Raw genomic sequence first — 20,820 nt, forward strand, 5'->3', positions numbered from 1 at the left:
GTGATAAATACAGGGAAATAGATAGGCTGACAGAGAAGGTTTCAGAATTAGAGACATGCATCCAAACTTTAATTGAGGACAGTAAGAATATGAGGGCTGTAGATACGGCTTTGGATGTGACTAGCTCAGGGAGTCCTGTACATTGTTCGGTTCCAGTTACTGAGCCACTGCAGCAGGGCAACTGGGTGACTGTGAGGCGGCAGAGTCACGGGTCAAAGCACTGCTCTTCCGATCAAAACATTGAACAGGTTCTCCCCACTCAGTGATGATCCACTGAGAAACCTGATGAAAGTGCTCTAGATATTGCCGATTCTATTGTACGGAATGTAAAAAAAGAGACACCAGCCACCATAGTCCACTGTTTACTGGGAGCCAGAGCGCCTGACATCTTGGCAAATTTAAAAGTGCTGGTTGATGCTAAACGTAAATTCAATAAGATTGTTATTTACGCCGGTGCTAATGATGTTCGACTTCGCCAGTCGGAGATCACTAAAAATAACATTAAAGAGGTGTGTGAACTGACAAGCACAATGTCAGACACTGTAATATGCTCTGGTCCCCTCCCTGCTTACCGTGGTGATGAGATACATAGCAGACTCTCATCACTCAATGGCTGGATGTCTAAGTGGTGCCCGCAGAATAACATAGGTTTCATAGACAATTGGACAAGTTTTTGGGGCAGACCTGAACTGTTGAAAAGAGATGTCTTCATCCCTCCTGGGGTGGTGCCGCTCTTCTCTCTCTTTTTGTAAATGATATGATCACTGATCATAACCTAGATGTGCTCTGTTTGACAGAAACAAGGCTAAAACCTGATGATTACATTATTTTAAATGAGTTTACCCCCCAAGATTACTTTTATAAACATGAACTGCGTCCAAAAGTTAAAGGGGGAGGTGTTGCTACAATTTATAAAAATATTTTCAGTATTTCTCAGAAGTAATTCTCAAATAAAAAATTATATAAAGGAATTCAAGATTCAAGATTCAAGATTTTTATTTGTCACATACACAATTATATAGAGCATATATAACCAGCAGTGAAATGTGAGTCAGGTCCGCTCCATGGACAGTGCAATTATTAAAGAATACAACACAGATGACAATATACATAAATATAGCTATGAAAGAATGAAATAAAAGTAAGCAATAAAAATATAAGAATAAAAAATAAAATATATAAAGAGATGTATACTGTAGAATTAAATATATAGTGGAAAATAATGTGCATGAAAGTAAACTGTAGTCTTAAATAATAAGATACACAGGAATGTACAAGAGTCAAATGTGCAAACAGGTTGACACTTACAGTATGTCAATGTGAGGTAGTGAATGATGAATGTCTTACTGATAAAGTGAATATTAAGTGGAGACATGAAGATGTTAAGTAATGGTGCTTTATATAACATTATCCAGAGAAACAAGAGTTAATGATAAATCCTCTATGATGCTTGTACTGGCTACTGTATACAGGCCACCAGGGCACCATACAGAATTTATTAAAGAATTTGCTGATTTTATATCTGAGTTATTGCTGACTGCAGATAAAGTTTCAATTGTTGGTGATTTTAATATCCATGTTGATAATGAAAAAGATGCATTGGGATCAGCAATCATAGACATTTTGAACTCTATTGGGGTTAGACAACATGTCTCAGGACCTACTCATTATTGAAATCATACTCTAGATTTAATACTCCTAGATTTAATAGTCCAAAATGCAGCAGCTAGAGTTCTTACTAGAACCAGGAAGTATGACCATATTAGCCTGGTTCTGTCAACACTGCACTGGCTCCCTATCAAACATTGTATAGATTTTAAAATCTTGCTTATTACTTATAAAACCCTGAATGGTTTAGTACCTCAGTATTTAAACAAGCTCTTATTGCACTATAGTCCTCCACATCCGCTGCGTTCTCAAAACTCTGGCAATTTGATAATACGTAGAATATCAAAATCAACTGCGGGCGGCAGATCCTTTTCCTAAGTTCAAGTTCAGGTTCAAATTTAGCGCCCAAACTCTGGAATAACCTACATACCTAACATTGTTCGGGAGGCAGACACACTCTGCCAGTTTAAATCTAGATTAAAGACCCACCTCTTTAACCTGGCTTACACATAACACACTAACACATTTCTAATATTCAAATCCGTTAAAGGATTTTTAGGCTGCGTTGATTAGGAAAACCAGAACAGGGATCACTTCTCATAACACACCATGTACTTGCTACATTGTTAGAAGAATGGCATCTACGCTAATATTAGTCTGTTTCTCTCTTATTCTGAGGTCACCGTAGCCCCCAGATCTAGTCTGTATCCAGATCATATGGTCACTGCAGTCACCCGGATCCAGTATGTATCCAACCCAGCTGGTGGATCAGCACCTAGGGAGGACCGTTACAGCCCTGAAAGTCAGCGGAGACCAGGACAATTAGATAAGCCCCAGAGACAGATCCACAGTCAAGACCTTGTCTCCTAGACGGCCACCAGGACAAGAACACAGGAAACAGATTATTCTTATGCACAATGTGACTTTGCTGCTGCCTGGAATTGAACTGCTGGTCATTGACTGAGACTGGTTTCTCCCAAGGTTTTTTTCTCCATTCTGTCACCGATGGAGTTTTGGTGCCTCTGGATTGCTTTGTTGGGGAAACTTAATTTCCAGCGATTTCGTTGACTTGATAGCACAGATACTATTTAAACTGAACTGAGCTGGATGATGACATTGAATTCAATGATGAACTGGCTTTTTGCTTTATTGACAAACTATTTTCCTATTTAATGCTGTTCAGTTGCTTTGTTACAGTCTGTAATGTTAAAAGTGCTATATAAATAAAGGTGACTTGACTTGACTTTAGGGAGTTAACTAGTTAACTGAGGTTTGGGAGCAGGGCCACGTCTCACTCAGTCACCTCATCCAATCACCTCACCAAAACTTACTTATGTCTAGCTGATCCTTTAGCACTATTCATCTCGTTATCTCAAACAACCATGGATCCAGAGATACAAATCAACTCACCTGATGCAGACAATGATCTTTTCGAGACCAACTCCTCCCAACCGAGGACTAGCTCGCACCAAACCAACCTGAGCAGCACTTCACAGCGCTTGCGATCAACCGTACACATCCCTTGACCACGCAAGCATTCTCACTCTAATACCCTTCAAAGCAATTCTTAAACTCCAGCTCGATCACAGGCTCCCTCAACTCCAGCATTGAGATCCTCTAACAGAGACAGCCATACTCATCACAGACTTGGAAACCGGTCTTCTCGCTCTCTTCCTCAGCAGCTGTTTCCTCAGCACAACTTCTGATAGCGTGCGCCGTCAATCTCACCATGCGTCCACCAGAACCAACGACGACATCTCGAATTGGACCGTGGCTCGCCTTCATCGCACACTTAAAAGTAAAGACATCCACTTCAATTGCTCAGATAATAAAGCAAGACTATACCACCTATACTTAGAATCTACCAAAAGCTGTACATGAACAAGTTTATCCGTCAATACTTCCGGCATCTACAAGCCGGCCACCTTCCGTCACCTGTGATGTCAGGCAGCATGTCCCTCCACCACAGCTCCAGACAGCAGCGCCAGCTCCCCCTAGCTGGAGACAAGCCGTAACTACACCTACAGCTGCTTCAACCATTTTTACTCAAATCATGTCATCTTTCATCTCATCTGTGTTCACAAATTAATCAGAATCCACATTCATCCTTTCATCCAATCATCTATTCCTTTACCCTTCCTTCAGCTGTACGCAGTAATATGGCCCCTATTAGGGAAAATCGTGGCCTAGTGGTTAGATAGTTTGACTCCTAACCCTAAGGTTGTGGGTTCGAGTCTTGGGCCAGCAATACCATGACTGAGGTGCCCTTGAGCAAGGCACTGAACCAGTGTGTGTTCACTGCTGTGTGTGTACACTTTGGATGGGTTAAATGCAGAGCACGAATTGAGTATGGGTCATCATACTTGGCTGTATGTCACTTCACAATTTTTCATGCAGCTAAGCCATCCTGTTCCCTCACGTTCAAAACATCTCACTCCTATCAAATTCGCTCTCACTTTCTCTATCTTCCGCGTAGGAATATGCCAGTATCAAATTTTCCCCAATCAAGGTAAAGTCCCTAGCCATTGCATTAAAAAATCATCAAGATAGAGAATTCGTACACTTCTTAAACAATGGATTCACAAATGGTTTCCACCCAGACAGAGACATAATTCCTGACACCTCCCACACATTGCATAATCTCCAGTACGCCACTTCAGAACCCAACATAGTCGATACGCTATTAGCAGAAGAAGTTAAAAAAGGATTCATGATAGGCCCCTTTAATAAACCACAATTCCCTGTCTCACGCATCAGCCCCATAGAAATTGCCACCTGCAAATACTCTGGGAAATACAATAAAGAATAGTTCCTGATATTTGCAGTGTGGCATGGTCCTTGCTAGTGAAAGGGAGTTAACTAGTTAACTGAGGTTCGGGAGCAGGGCCATGCCTCCCTCAGACACCTCATCTAATCACCTCACTTCCCAAAACTTACTTACGTCTAGCTGACCCTTTAGCACCGTTCATCTCGTTATCTCGAACCCACCCTTCCCACCCCCTTTTTTCCTTCCATAACCTCCTTAACATCCCTCTCTTCCTTCAAGGTTGAATTGGGGGGTCCTAATAACTCAGCCTTACATTACAGAGACAATTCCCCTATCCTGAGTCTCTCCGGGCCCCCAACAGATGCCAAGATCAACCTATCATCTCTTCCCTTCATCCCTCCTACTTTTCCCCTTTCATCCCTACTTTATACAATAAAGATTAGTTCCTGATATTTACAGTGTGGCATGGTCCTTGCTAGTGAAGCAAATCTCATGCACTCTTTTTGCAAAACTCTAAACACATTCTCATTCACTTAAACACTTATCACACTGTGATGCATTTCTTTCTTTCTTTTCTTCCTTTCTTTCAAAAGAAAGAAAAAGAAAAAGATAGAAAGATGCATTTGTGCTGCAAAATGCTAAACACAAGTAGCAAAAGTTAAACAACTAAAGCACACTTGTCATTGTTTACACACAACGATTCAAATTTGTTCACACTTGTTTTTAATGATGTGATCAAACCAACTGTACAAAATATCCAATCCAATCCAATCCGCTTTATTTATATAGCACAATTTAAATAACAATAGGATAAAAAGATAAACACAATAAAATAAAAGTAATAGAATAAGATAAAACAACATGAAATTATAGAAATCAAATCAAATAAACAAATAAAATGCACTGCACACACAACACATTTAAATCACATTAATCACGATTACCTGGTGTTAAAAGCCAGAGTAAAGAGATGGGTTTTAAGCAGAGATTTAAAATGAAACAGTGAGGAGACTTGTCTGATGTGTAATGGCAAAGCATTCCATAGTTTTGGAGCTGAAACAGCAAAAGCTCTTTCTCCTCTGAGTTTTAGCCTAGTTCTAGGCACTGTCAGGAGCAGCTGGTCAGCTGACCTGAGAGAGCGGCTGGGAATGTAGGGGTGCAGCAACTCGGCGAGATACGGTGGGGCAAGGCGATTCAAGGATTTAAAAGCAAATAAGAGTAGTTTAAAATTGAATCCTAAAATGCACAGGCAGCCAGTGAAGTGAAGCTAAAATAGGTGAAATGTGCTCATACTTTCTTGTGCCAGTTAAAAGACGAGCAGCAGCATTTTGAACCAGTTGCAGACGGGCAATGGAGGACCCATTGACCCCCAAATAAAGTGCATTGCAGTAATCCAGCCGAGTGGTCACAAAGGCGTGAATTACTGTCTCAAAGTGCTGTTTCTGAAGGACTGGTTTAATTTTTGCCAGCTGCCTTAACTGGAAAAAGCTGGACTTCACTACGGCGTTAATCTGGTTGTCAAACTTAAGGTCAGTGTCCACCTTTACCCCTAGATTAGTAATAATTTGCTTGCTAAGGAACCCAGATCAACCAACGGGGTCACAGAAGTGCAACTACCACTAAAGACCATGACTTCTGTCTTTTTTTCATTAAAATTAAAAAAATTAAGAGACATCCAGGCCTTAATGTCATGTAAACACGCTAGCAATGGCTTAACACAGTAGGAGTCTGACTTTCTAAGAGGGACATAGATCTGACTGTCATCTGCATAGCAATGAAAATAAATACCATGCTTCCTGAGAATTGAACCAAGTGGGAGTAGATAGAGGGAAAATAAGAGAGGGCCAAGCACAGAGCCCTGTGGCACCCCATGTGACAAGGGAGCAGTCGAGGAAACAGAGTCAGCAAGGCCAACACAGAAAGTTCGCTGGGACAAGTAGGACCTAAACCATTCTAACGCTGTACCACTGATGCCCACCCACTGCTCCAAACGAGTAATCAGTATTTCATGATCTACTGTATCAAAAGCAGCAGTCAAATCTAAAAGTACAAGGACAACACAGTGACCCGAGTCAGTAGCTAAAAAAAATGTCGTTAAAGATGTCTCTTAAAAGTGCTGATTCGGTGCTATGTAATGTTTTAAAACCGGATTGGAAAATCTCAATAATATTATGTTCATTTATAAAGTCCATGAGCTGGGAATAGACAATCTTTTCCAAAATTTTAGAAAGGAAAGGCAATTTGGAAATAGGCCTAAAATTTGCCAAAACAGTGGGATCCAGCCCAGGTTTTTTCAACAAGGGCTGCACAACGGCATGTTTAAAATTAACAGGTACCACTCCCGAGGACAGACTGCTATTAATAACTGTAGTAAATGATGGTCCAATAGTCGGGAAAACCTCTTTAAGAAGTCGAGGAGGGACAGTATCACCCGGAGAACCTGAGGGCTTCAAATAACCAACAATCTCCTGCACAAAGGGCAGAGTCACAGGCTCAAAAGTGTCTAGAACAGCAGAGCAGGGGACAAACACTGAAGGATCGAAACCAGGGAGTGAAATAAGTGCTCTGGCAGAAAATACTTTATCAATAAAGAAATGGAGAAAGTTTTCACTCACAGCCGGGGAAGCATCAATTGCAACAGTCGGTGGTGCATTCAGAGCAGAATTAATAACCTTAAACAAAACACGAGGCTTGCAGGAGTTCAACAGGACAATATCAGAAAAAATATTTTCTTTTAGCCTCTCTCACAGTGGATTGGTAATGGCACCAGCGATCCCTCAATATTTGAAAAGACACTTGTAATTTGTCCTTTTTCCACTTTCTCTCAGCTCTTCGACACTGCTGTCTGGAAGCACGGGTGGATTCATTCAGCCAGGGCTCAGACTTAGTTTTTGTCCGTCTGATTTTTAATGGAGCCGCTATGTCAATGGCAGTTTGACAGGTGTCGAGAAACCAAGAGTTCAAAGCCTCAGTATCATTATACACACTTTCAGGCATGATGCAGTTTTGACTGAAAGCAGTCGAGAAGTAAGCAGCAGTGGAGGGGTTAATAACTCGGTAAGTGCGAGCGGCAGCACGAGGTTTAACTGTTTGACAGCAAACAGTAGCTTCAAACAGTACCGGCATGTGATCAGAGAAAAAAAGCATCACAGATCTCCAGATTAAAAACAGGCAAACCATAGGATAAAACAAGATCAAGTGTGTGACCACGTTCATGTGTCGGCCCAGTTACAGATTGGACAAGATTAAAAGAGTCAATGATATTTAGAAAGTCTCTCGCTAATGGATTCTCAGGGCAGCATACATGAATATTACAATCACCAACAATAAGGACCCGGTCATATTTAGGCATAATATCCGCCAAAAACACAGAGAAGTCCGTTAAAAAAGTCTTTGTTAAATTTGGGAGGACGATAAACCACCGCACACAACACCGTGTGCAACTGACCCAGCTCAAACAGACTCAGTTCAAAGCTGGTGGGGGATGACATTGACAGCGATATCTGCTTGCATTTAAAGTCACTCTTAAAAACAGTCGCAATTCCTCCTCCTCGGCCAGATGTCCGGGGAGAATTAAAATAGCAACACCCGTCAGGTAAAAGTTCCGTAAAGACACTGAACTCACCAGCACTCAGCCAAGTCTCGGAGATAAAGAGAAAATCCAGTTCCCGTGATATAAAGAAATCCTTAAGGATAAATGATTTATTCCCAAGGGCAAATCTAGCCGGAGCCGGCGGGTCAGGACGAACAGCTGACGAGGAAGCACGACACAAAGGCCGCAGATACTCCAGATTCACTCCGCGCCAGCGGAGACAGGGAGAGCAAGGGCCGCGGGGTTGAAAGGCCACTTAGGAACCCGCCACCATAACCAGACAGGAGGCAACAGGGTCCAGAGAACGTTGAGCGACACACAGGCGAGGACCAGATCCATATCCACCTCGATCGGGACGTACAAACACAGCCCTCAGCCTCACGAGACAACCGCTACGCTTCCCCTGGCGTCGGTATCTTTTTCGTCGAGACGGTAGAGCAGGAGTGCGGCGGAGGTATGATGGAATATCCGAAAGGAAGGGAGGCTCAGTCCCCCCACCGTAATAATCCAATTTGTGCAGATTTCCAGCTGTTATTCTCAGATCTAGCAGCATTTCATACAGCGTTGACAGTATGTACAAGTGTCAGAAACAGCAGGAACACATACAACAGATGGAACGGCTGATGGCATGCCTGACACACTGGCACCATCTTTGGGTTCACAAAAATATGAGCCAGTTCAGAGTGCACAAGTGGAACAGGTGACTGAATGATGATACGAACAATAGATGGAAGCAATCTAAGAAGGAGAGGAGGAAGAGTAAATGTAAGAAGTGGATGTGGAGAAAAAGAGGAAGGTATAGAGCGTGTTATCACGGCTGGAACTGTCAGACCAGAGGTTTTTTTTTCTCTTTGTCTAGCAAAACAGACAACATTACTTGTGATGTGGACAAAGTCCTCAGGCTGGACTCAAGTCAAGCCACCTTTATTTATATAGTGCTTTTAACAATACAGATTGTGTCAAAGCAACTGATCAACATTACAGTTTTTCTAGATTGCTAAAACACTATAACCAGGCTTTTTAACTAAAATTTCAAAACCATAACGCCATTTTTCAAAAAGCACACCCATATCCCTAAACTATAAACACTATTCCCGTTTTGACACATGAATCAGATATGTTGAACTGTCACTGGAAAACTCTACACACAAATCCCTTCATTTCTCATTGTCTACACCATGTGGTCATTTAGAAAGCACTAGCATTTAATATTGTTCACTTAAGTCACTATAGCTTGAGCTCAATTAGCACACAATTACCCAGGTTAAAACACTAAGAGTCAAAATTGAACACACATTGATCATATCCTTCTATAGATGGATAAAGGGGCCTGAATCACTTCACTGAGTTTTGGAACAATGGATTTACGGAGAAATGAATGAAGAGGTCGAGGAGGAGGACGAGGATGAGGAGGGGGACGGGGAGGAGGAGGAGGAGGAGGACGAGGACGGCGGTGACGAGGAGGACAAGGAGGAGGAGGACATGGTGAAGAATGAGGGAGAAGATGAGTTGAAGGACAAGGGAGAAACTGCTCTGTACAGTAACTTGAGTGCTGTACTCTGTGCTGTGACAACGCATACACTTTTGTACATATGCTACTGTAATAAAAAAATGCTTCAAATTGCCTTGCGTATGGACAGAGTTTTAGTATGTTTCCATTTTTCCTATAAAAAGAATGTGGTTTTTGCAGTGACCTCAGGGAACCGGCACAGCCAGAGCAGCCTCACTACGTTGTTGTTTGGGATAACGTCAGCTTCCATCACGCTGCTCTTGTTTGTGACTGGTTTACCAATAACCCAAGGTTTTCAAACATCATTCTGCCTGCATACTCTCCCTTTCTAAACCCGATAGAGGAGTTTTTTTTGGCATGGTGGTGGAAAGTGTATGACCGAGAACCTTATGTCTGAGTTCACCTCCTCCAGGCCATGGAAGAAGCCTGCCTAGACATAACAGTAGATGCATGCCAGGGATGGATCAGGCATGCATGAGGATTTTACCCCTGCTGCCTGGCTAGGGCCAATATAGCCTGTGATGTGGACGAGATTCTCTGGTCTGACCCAGACCAAAGACGAGATGCTGAGGCGGAATAAATTTTGTGTTTGTGTGTTGTGTTGTATTGTGTAGTACATGAATAAATAAAAATATGCCACATGAAAAGGCAACATAACTTACCAGTTTTTGAAATGTTGTTTTGAATTTATTTCACCAGTGTGAAAGACTATGTTGTAGTGTGTGTGTTTTTGATGGCTTGTGTGTGATGCCTGAGGGAAAAGTTTGTTTTTTTCAGCAAGAGTGAATGGTTTTGAGTGTAGAGCTTAATTTTGACCTGAAAATAGGATGTTTGGGGAATTGGGTGAGACGTTATAGATTTGTTTTTACTGTTCTGAGAATATGAGGCATAGTTTCAAGAAATGTGTATAAGCAATCGAGAAAAACTGTAATTAGGAAAATAGTGTGCCAATAATGCAAAATGACAATAGTAAACACTAATTTTCCAGTTAAAGGCAGTTCATCTTTGAATTCAGTGATGTCATCATGTAGCTCAGTTCAGTTTAAATAGTATCTGTGCAATCATTTGCAATCAAGTCAACAATATCACTGGAAATGAAGTGTCCCCAACTAAGCAAGCCAGAGGCGACAGCGGCAAGGAACCAAAACTCCATCAGTGACAGAATGGAGAAAAAAACCTTGGGAGAAACCAGGCTTGGGACAAAGCACAAAGACATGATGCTGAGACAGAATGAATCTCTCATTGACCCTGATTTTACAGATGCACAACTTACAGTATTTGAATACTGTAACATGCTATTCATATAGAGTTTTTTTTTTTTTTTTGGCCTTTGAAGTTGGACTGCAGTATTTTTGCAGTATCCAAGTGCTGAATATATACAAACATTCAGTATTATTCAATATTCAGCACAATACTATTCTTGTAGTACATACAGTAGTAGGGCTGTCAAAATGGCTAAAAAACTAAATTCGAATTTTCTACTTATATACTGTCAAAATTCGAATTATATTCTAATTTAAAATGCATAATTTCAGTTAGGGTCAAGAAAAGCTTTTTGCTTCTCTCCTGATGCCACAAGCGGGCGCATCAAGCAAAATATTACTAATGCACGTTTAATAAAAATACAACAAAACATGACTACCAATACAAAAAAATCTAAAACAACTAATAACAAAGTGAAAGTGACGTGACATACAGCCAAGTATGGTGACCCATACTCAGAATTCGTGCTCTGCTTTTAACCCATCCAAAGTGCACACACACAGCAGTGAACACACACACACCGTGAACACACACCCGGAACTGTGGGCAGCCATTTATGCTGCAGTGCCCGGGGAGCAGTTGGGGGTTTGGTGCCTTGCTCAAGGGCACCTCAGTCGTGGTATTGCCGGCACGAGACACAAACCCACAACCCTAGGGTTAGGAGTCAAACTCTCTAAACACTAGGCCATGACTTCCCCTTAAAATGTTTATGATGTTTACAAACCAATTATAATTAAGTTGCTTAAATCATGTATGCATGTATAGTTTAATACAAAGCGCGGAAAGCCAATCACACACCCAGCTAACAGGGAACGTTCCCATAACTTTCACTAACGTTATGCAAAAGTTATGTAAATGTTAGAAAAAAACGTTCCTGGCATAATGTTTCTGGAACAGTCTTATAATGTTTTCATAGTTAAAATACATTGTCATAACGTTGAGGGAAAACATTTTCATAACAACGTTCTTGTAACGTCTTTATGATGTTATTTTTACTTGACTGATGTTCTCATAATGTTGAGCGAAAACGTTCCCATAACAACGTTCTTGTAACGTCTGTATGATGTTATTTTTACTTGACTGATGTTCTCATAATGTTGAGCGAAAACGTTCCCATAACAACGTTCTTGTAACGTCTTTATGGTGTTATTTTTACTTGACTGATGTTCTCATAATGTTGAGGGAAAACGTTCTCATAACAACGTTCTTGTAACGTCTTTATGGTGTTATTTTTACTTGACTGATGTTCTCATAATGTTGAGGGAAAACGTTCTCATAACAACGTTCTTGTAACGTCTTTATGGTGTTTTTTTGTACTTGACTGATGTTCTCATAACAACGTTCTTGTAATGTGTTTATGGTGTTATTTCATAATGTTGAACAAATACATTCTTAAAACACCATTATTGGAATGCCTTCATTTTAGAAGTGATGGGAACAGAAATTACAAGTGTGACCAGTCCCAGACAGCATGTAGTAATCGGCCCGAGCTTGTCTGGCCCTCGGCTCAGTGTGGCCCGCAGCTCGCTCTCGCGCATGTGTTTGTGATGCGCCTGTAAAGCACTGACCCGATTCCTGTTCACCGTAACCGACCCGAGTCTGGCTGTAAAGTCCGTCCCACTTCTGGCAACGACTCTGCTCGGTTCAGTCATAGATGGTTACATTAATATAGCAATAAAAAACATAAAACTATTTTAAACTTGGCTTAAGATCTTTACAGTGTCTTATAATGTTAATTATACGTCTAATGTCGTGAATTTGTCAAAAACAAATTATCTGCGCTAAAATGTAAAAAAAAAGAAAAAAAAAGTGCTTTATAGGACAGAACATTCTCTAATATTCATAAAAATATCAAATCTATATTTATGTAATGCAGCAGGTCATTCTTATATACGTTTGCTTGTATGTATTTTGAACGCGCTTCATTGCGCTCTCACGTGTATCACCTTCACTCGTGCAGCGTTGGCGGAGTCGTACCTGTGCGCCATGTTTGGGCAGTTTGGATGCAAACAATACAATGGATTATTTACCAAGAGATGTGGATGTATGAACTTTCGATAAAACACTTCTGGTAAGCATCGTTGAGCACTTCTTTTTAGTATTTTACTAGCGCAGGGGCAGGCGCTCATAAATGAACTCGCAAACGTTCACCTCACGTGTGAGACTGCAGCAAACGCGGCTTTGTGCGAAACCTAAGTAAAAAAACAAAATAAACAATATATTTTTCATTTTTGATCGAATTATTGTGTGGGTCTACTCTGGAGTTTTTACTCTGCAGAAAACTGACGAGCAACCCAACCCACCAACAGACGAGGAAGATGAGGATGATAATCACAGTGGTCCAGCATATACAAAGAGAAAGGTTTGTTTGTTTTGTTACCTTCCAGATTCTTATTTTTGTTAATGCAGTTGCAATAAGAAAACATATTTTTTCCCCATATTTCTTAAAGTATGTAAGAGTGAAGATTTGTTTAAGTGGGTCGTTGTTTTCAAATAACCTCAACTAAATGCATTAGCTAGTTTCAGCTATTTTTATGATGAGAATGTACTGTAGTCATATATGCATCAGTTTGTCTGAGATCATCTGCAATCTCTCTGTCCTGCTTTTACAGATGCTTAATATAAGTAGACTATACAGATGCTAATCTCTGCCAAAACTCACGTGACTACAACACAAACACAGCATCACAGTTCATCATTTTACTTTAATTGCTTTTTCACTCAGGATGTAAAGACACACAGGAGTAACTGATTATTTCTCTTAACATGCTACAGATTTCTTTTAATATTTCTATGTTTTGTAGTAACCAACAGAAGCTGAAGGAATGGCAGGCATTACTCAGACACCTGTGAACACTGAGCAGTGGTTGGAGTCCAAGACAGTGAAATCATCTTTATTATACTTCTGACTGAACTAACAAGGAGCATTAGAGACAATGAGAAAGTAAGTTCAAGTAAAATGTTTGCATTGACCATTTCAACGTGTTATTTTTTGCAGTAACTGCAGGGAATATTAATTGAAGATACCTGATCAACAGCAAGCTTTGGATCTACTGAATGTGCATTTTTCAAGCATTTTATTGCAGGGTTCACTGTTATTTTTCTGCATAGCGATGACTGGTGAAAAGTGTTTATTAATTTATTTCAGTGTATAGTTAACCAGAATTCTGTCTTTTACGTTTTACCAAACCTCTTACTTTTGTTTCTCTGCAGAACTCAAAAGAAGATACTTTGAAGAATGCTGGTAATCAAACCCAACAAGTTTGTCAGGTATGGACAGTACGAAGGGGACAAAATGATTTTCATATTTTGGGTGAACTCTCTTTAATTAGCATGCTACACACTAAATATTAATCATGCTGGGCACAGCCACTTATTGTTGCTGTCACTGCAGTTGGTGCTGTAAATAGTCTGTCAAATAACTACAACATGCTACAACATACATTTAATGTAGTTCACAATGATGCATTACGTTAGACCTTTACTAATAGATACTTGTATATTATTTGCTCTTTACAGGTGCAGAAATAAAAACTCCCAAACAAAGATGTCACGGATTAAGATGTGGAAAGACATGTTACACCACAACAACCATAAATCCTGAGTAATTTGAATATGGGCAACAACCGAGGAAAAGTACCCACTGTTTTAGTCAGAAATGATTCATGGTAATAGTAATAGTAAATAATTAGATAAATAAATAAAAAGTAAAAAATGGTTTTAATTTTAAAACTCTGCCATTTACTAATGTGTTAATCAAAACACTAAGTTTTGGTGTATCTTTACAATAAGGTATCATTAGTTAACATTAGTAAATGTTGAAATTAACATTAAATAACGAGCAATACATTTGTTACAATTTGCATTCATCTTTGATACGGTTAAAAAACAACAACTGTTCTTTGTTAGTTCATGTTGGCTCTGATCCATTAAATAATGTCAACAGGCACAATTTTTGTTTTTAACAATGTATTAGTAAATGTTGAAATTAATTAGGTTTATATATTAACTACAGTTAACTAAGGTTAATGTTAAGTATTTGTCATGTTAGTTCATGTTGGGTAGGTAACTAATGTTACAAATGAAATCTTATTGTAAATTGTGAAGTATCACCTGTGTTTATTGTTTATACGTGTTATATTATTTATACGTAAGTATAAATAAATGTAAGGGTAATTTAATTAAATGTTATGTTTTTTATATTTATATAAACTTTCTATATAACTTGTTTTTTTTTGTCTTCTTTTTTGCTGTAATTGCATAGTTTTGTAAATAAATTGTTCTCATGCCAACTTAATCCAGTGAGTTCTTTACTTTTAAAATGCATTTATCATAATGAGATGAGTTAGGGTTAGCGGTAAGTAAACATTTTGCCAGCGTATCAATTTTAAATGAAAGATTAGTGAACAGTAAAGAAGATATTAAAAATGAATCTTGGCTATGCCCGGGGCGCTGTACACTTCAGTGTCGGGCCGATTCCAGCTCGGATGTGGCAGTGTTGGTTTTCAAGATGATAGAATGGAATGTTTCTATAATGGTCACATAAACCAAGAAAAAACGTTCCTAATACAATAAAAAAAAATGCAAATTTCAAACATTAAACGAATATTCACTAATAACATTTTCAAGGCTATATGAGACAGAGACCATTTTTAATCGTATAAATACTGGGAACTATATTCTCACTAGGCGTAGGAGCACAGCTTACGTTACTTGGGCGGAGTGGCTACTTGGGCGGAGTGATTAGCGCAGCACACGAGACGCCCTGTTGATGGTTCCGTAAACAAAACAAACGTGACTAACTAGCTAGACGTGACTCGTGATCATGGCTGACTCTGAGGAATTGTCAGACTCAGAGTAATTTTACTGTGTATCAAACCAAGATCCAGAACCATATAGTTTTGAGCCAGGACACACAGACGAGGAGTTACAAAGTGCTGTAGAACACTCATCTCATCCTGATTAATAATTATCACAGAAAATGTATAAAGAATTATTACAGGAATTGATATATTTGAAATGCAATTTATTACAGCTGACCAAATATATTCAACAGCATATAATACAGTAATGTTAGATAATTGCATTACAATAGCCAAGAATATGGGGAAAGTAATAGCAAAAGGCAAATAGTTTTTTGCACAATGAACCCACAGACAGTAACGTTAGCCTACTATTTCACAAACATTTTTCTCAAAAAAGAAAACTGCCCATCCCCCTCCAATTCATTAGCAAGTTGAATGTATTAGTCCTGAGAGTTACATTTAGCGCCGCTCATTTGTTATTGAGAGATACAGTGTGTTCACGACAACACAATAATAACAATAAAGGGGATACACGGAGCCCCTATTTACGTAATAGTGTCACTACTAAGGTTATATTACATTAGCATGGCACTGTTACAGTATGGCTAATGTTAGTCATCTCAAAACATAACGGAACACTTACCGCAGCAACAGGTGATCCAATTTGTCCTGTCTTTATTGGGATGGCTGTATCCTTTAGCACACGTTTCATGGTCCGTGTGGCAACTTGCATTTTTTCAAAATAGTCGTCTACAGTAAAATGTTCAGAGCAAACGAAATACTTTGTGATGGTGTTTACAGGTGTGTTTGGAACTATACCCAGAACAAGTAGCCATCGATTCATCAGGTCAGCGTTTTTGGTTGGAATTCTATGAAACATCATAGTATTACCTAGTCTCCCCTGTTTATTGTCGCAGCTCTTTACAATACAGCGAACACCCATGACTGCACACTATAAATGTACTATCTAGTAATTGCTGACTCTATTACTCCAACTCTGAGCGAACTCTCTGCTCCTCACCACGGCGCGTCTCGAGTGCTGCGCTAATCACTCCACCCAAGTAGCCACTCCGCCCAAGTAACTTTAACTGTGCTCCTACGCCTAGTGAGAATATAGTTCCCAGTATTTATACGATTAAAAATGGTCTCTGTCTCATATAGCCTTGTTATTTGTACACGCTGTGACTATACAGATCACAACATGTAAATAGGAAAATGTTTGCATTATTTTGTCACTTATTGGGATTACTATGCTAGCATTATCCATTCACATCCAGTCTTTGTGCTAAGCTAGGCTAGCGGTGGGTGCGTCAAATAACACTTACAGAACGCACAGAAATGAAAAAGGTATGTATGGACTTATCTAACTCTGGGGGATACTGTGAATAAGCTAAAGTCCCAAAAAGTCGGAGTGTTCCTTTAAAGCAGAATCCTTAACGCACACATAAAATTCGAATGAAACGTTTTTGCATTCGAATGTGGATTTTTATTTTAAATTCGACGAATATTCGAAATTCGTTTTTTTTTGACAGCCCTATACAGTAGGCCTTTACACTATATTCACCTTACTCAGTTGCAGTTACTATACTTTTTTACAGAATTGCAAAATTGTTTACTCAATACAATATACTTTTTTCCCCGTAATGTTCTGGATGCTGTGTTCTCCATTTTTCTCTGTAGTGTCTATGCCCTGCAGCGTTTATTTTATTGACTCGTGTGTGTGATCTGAGAGCACCGGTTGATTTGGAGTGCAAGTGAAATGGTTTTGCAGTGATTGTTTGATTTTGATGGACCAGCATTTGATGGAATTTTGATTTGTGTTTAAGGATGTGATGGTTTCAAGAAATGTGTTTAAGCAATTCAGAAAAACTGTATTATTACTGTTATTGGTATTATTACATTCTGCTTTACAATAGTAATATAATCTGTTACAAGTTAAGCCAAACTTCTGTTTTGGTTGTTTGTCAAGAAGTTGTTCAAAAAGATGACTCGTAGCCTTCTTGAGCTTACTTTTTAATTGTTTGTTCTTGTCAACCTCTTGCATTACTGAACTGGGTTTTGGTACATAAATGAGGTACCTGTGAGTGTGTGTCTCTTATCTGTCACTCTGCCACAGATCTGATGAAGAACATTTGTGTGTGTGTATGTATGTTTGGACTCACCGATCATGTTGCTGAGAAGGTGCACAGTGGTTTTGGGGATTCCTGGACCTGAACGTGAAACACAGATTGTTTAAAGAAATTTTCAGGCATTTTTACAATCCAGAATGAGTCTGATTCATGACAAATCCAATGTGACAGTGTGTGTGTGGTTTACCCCTGCAGTTCAGCAGGACGGCCTGTCTGTCTGGACTCACTGATGCTTCATAAAATGAGCAGTGAGGTTTAAACACAGAACAGCTCAAGCACTTGCGATGGAACGGGTCCACTGTGCTGACTCTGGGGGTCAAAGGTCACACTGCTGTAACGTGATTTAATCAGGGAGAATAAAAACAGAGTGGTCTGTGCAGCATAAGAGCATCTCACCTGTACAGGTGCCTTTGACTGAATCCAGCTTCATTACTGAGAAAATATCTACATGAAAACACATGACATGTTAGAGATCTGATGGGCTGCATGTGTGTGTGTGTGTGTGTGTGTGTGTGTGCGTCAACTTGAGTGAGTGTGTGTGTGTGTGTGAGCATGAGTGAGTGTGTGTGTGCGAGTATATGTGTGCGTGCATGCGCGTGAGTGTGTGTGTGTGTGTGTGTGTGTGTGAAGTGACTCACACTGAATTCCACTTTTCATCATAGGTCAGTATCTCTGTGACCTCCCAGGTGCCTGAGGTCAGGTGTCGCATGCTGATCTCTTTACCTTCAGGCTGAAAGTAGGAGAGGTTAAAGTCAGATCCGTGTGAATTATGTTTGTTTCTGTGTGGTTTGTGTGCTTTTATACCTGCTCTGACATCATAGTAAGGTGTCTAAAGGATTCACGGCCTCCACTTCTGAGGGGCAATGTCACGAAAAACGTTTCTCCATCTTTAGAGAAAGCTGGTTTTTCATTCTGGACCAATCAAATGAGAACATCATATCACTTCAAATCAATGTACTGTTGAATGTAAACAAATGTGGCAAAATATTAAATAGCTTAATCTTACCTGTCTGTCAATCCATTTGTCCGATGTCATGACATGCTTCTGCGGTGAGAGACCAAAACCAGCATGTTTGTGTGTTTGCATACGTTGTACATAAGTGTGAGTGCATTTATGTGCGCCTGTGTGTTTGTGTGTGTGTGCGTCAGGGTTGTGTGCCATTCAAAACATTAATTGAGATTCCAATTCAACTCCTGAATTCTGAATTTTAATTGAGTTAGCAAGGACGAAGAATTGCAATTCAAATTAGAATTCAAATAAATTGATTCACAGAAATTCTATAAAACTACAATTTAACTAGAAGTTTGTTAGGACTTTGAATGTTAACTTGCAAAAGTCTTGTTTGAAAGTCTGAAAAAGTTTTACATTTTTTAAGAGACTTTCCTCATTCAGTAGCTCAGAGTTGATCTCGCATGAGCAAAATAGCTGAGATGTTGCCAATATGCCTGCCAAATAATGGACTTTCCTTGAAAGGGACTTTGACAGACAGACAGACAGAAGAATATGGGGGTAGAATTGTTACATTATTCCAAATAAATAGATTATGATTCACAAACAAATGTAAACAGATTTACAAAAAATAAACATATTGACAAATAAATAGAATGAGATCCACAAATAAATCTTGTGAATTTAATTCACAAACATGAATTAAATTCACAAATAAATAAAATGAAACTTGCAAGTAAAAAACTTAATCACAAATATATTTTTATGTCACAAACAAAACTTTGCTTGGCATTCATTCGCGTCCTTTATATTTGTAGATCGCTGTCTGCATTTGTGGATTTTGAAACATTTCTAGGGTCAAGATGCATGGACTCCACCCACCCTCTATCCTCTAGCCAGTCAGATAACAGCCAAACTTCGCTGACCAATCGTAGCACATTCTCACTATAACCAAACATATTTTGCTTTACAATCAGGGCGGGAGCAGATTTATTTTGCACCCTTGTAAGGAAGTGCATTCTATGGACACTTTGTTCAAATTGAGTGCTATTTGTGTTGTTAAAAAAAAAAAACTGTTTCCAAAAGATTGTTGGAGTGTAAGGCTTCTTTATATTTCCATCAGGATCAATAAATGAGGATAAACTCAGGATTATGCACAATTTATGATCATTCACAAATCCCGAACATCATCAGTAATACCCTCACGATGCGTCTGAAGCAAATAAATATCTGTTGCGATGCTGTCTATTCTGGACAAGGCGCGACATGATGAAGGACATATGATTCGCACATTCTGTGTCCTGTCTCAGCATCACTACAGTGTGTAGAACTGGAGTTTTGCTTGTGGACAATGTAAATAAAAACCTACTTTGGATGCTGTTAAGTAACTTTTACAAACAAAACTATTAAGTCTGATTCATATGAAATATATTTTTTTGCATGATCAAGTGTATTAACCAAGAAATATCTCTTGTCTGACATTTATATCCATTTATTGTCAACACACCTGCACCACATTAAAACAAAGAGAACCCACCTATATTTTTTCTTCCCCAAACAATTGGCAATAACTTTGTAATACTTTTATTAAAAGGGTTAGTTCACCCAAAAATGAAAATTAGCCCATAAATTACTCACCCTCAAGTCATCCTTGAGTTTTACTTGATCTTAGTGCTGCGTTCGACACCATAGATCACGACATACTCATAGATAGGTTACAGAACTATACAGGTATCCAAGGGCAGGCTTTAAGATGGTTTAGATCCTACCTGTCCGATCGCTACCACTTTGTTTATCTAAATGGGGAGTCATCTCATTTATCACCAGTAAAATATGGAGTGCCACAAGGATCTGTCCTAGGTCCTCTGCTATTTTCAATATACATGTTGCCCCTTGGTAATATCATTAGAAAATACGGGATTAGTTTTGCCACTGTTATGCTGATGATACTCAACTATATATCTCAACAAGACCAGGTGAAACTTCAAAACTATCTAATCTAACAGAGTGTGTTAAAAATGTAAAAGATTGGATGACCAATAATTTTCTCCTATTAAATTCAGATAAGACAGAGATATTACTTATTGGACCAGAAAACATTACACAGAATCTCGTAGACTACAATTTGCAATTAGACGGATGTACTGTTACTTCCTCTACTGTTAAAAATCTGGGTGTTATATTAGACAGTAACTTG

At 39.2% G+C, this 20,820-nt stretch overlaps 1 protein-coding gene across 1 annotated transcript in view; it reads right to left on the reverse strand.

The window, feature by feature from the left end:
- The window catches only part of LOC109073459 (inactive dipeptidyl peptidase 10-like), a 53,068-nt gene that overhangs the window by 14,731 nt on the left and 17,517 nt on the right, over positions 1 to 20,820 (reverse strand). Inside the window, exons 12-17 of the mRNA XM_042764417.1 lie at positions 18,681 to 18,719; positions 18,479 to 18,586; positions 18,313 to 18,404; positions 18,071 to 18,118; positions 17,862 to 17,983; positions 17,708 to 17,755 (exon numbers count right to left, since the gene is read on the reverse strand). Of these exons, the coding sequence (XP_042620351.1) occupies positions 17,708 to 17,755; positions 17,862 to 17,983; positions 18,071 to 18,118; positions 18,313 to 18,404; positions 18,479 to 18,586; positions 18,681 to 18,719 (457 nt within the window). The remainder of the gene's footprint in view (positions 1 to 17,707; positions 17,756 to 17,861; positions 17,984 to 18,070; positions 18,119 to 18,312; positions 18,405 to 18,478; positions 18,587 to 18,680; positions 18,720 to 20,820) is intronic.

This window comes from Cyprinus carpio, chromosome A9, assembly GCF_018340385.1.
Source record: "Cyprinus carpio isolate SPL01 chromosome A9, ASM1834038v1, whole genome shotgun sequence".
In the NCBI taxonomy this organism is placed as follows: Eukaryota; Metazoa; Chordata; class Actinopteri; order Cypriniformes; family Cyprinidae; genus Cyprinus; species Cyprinus carpio.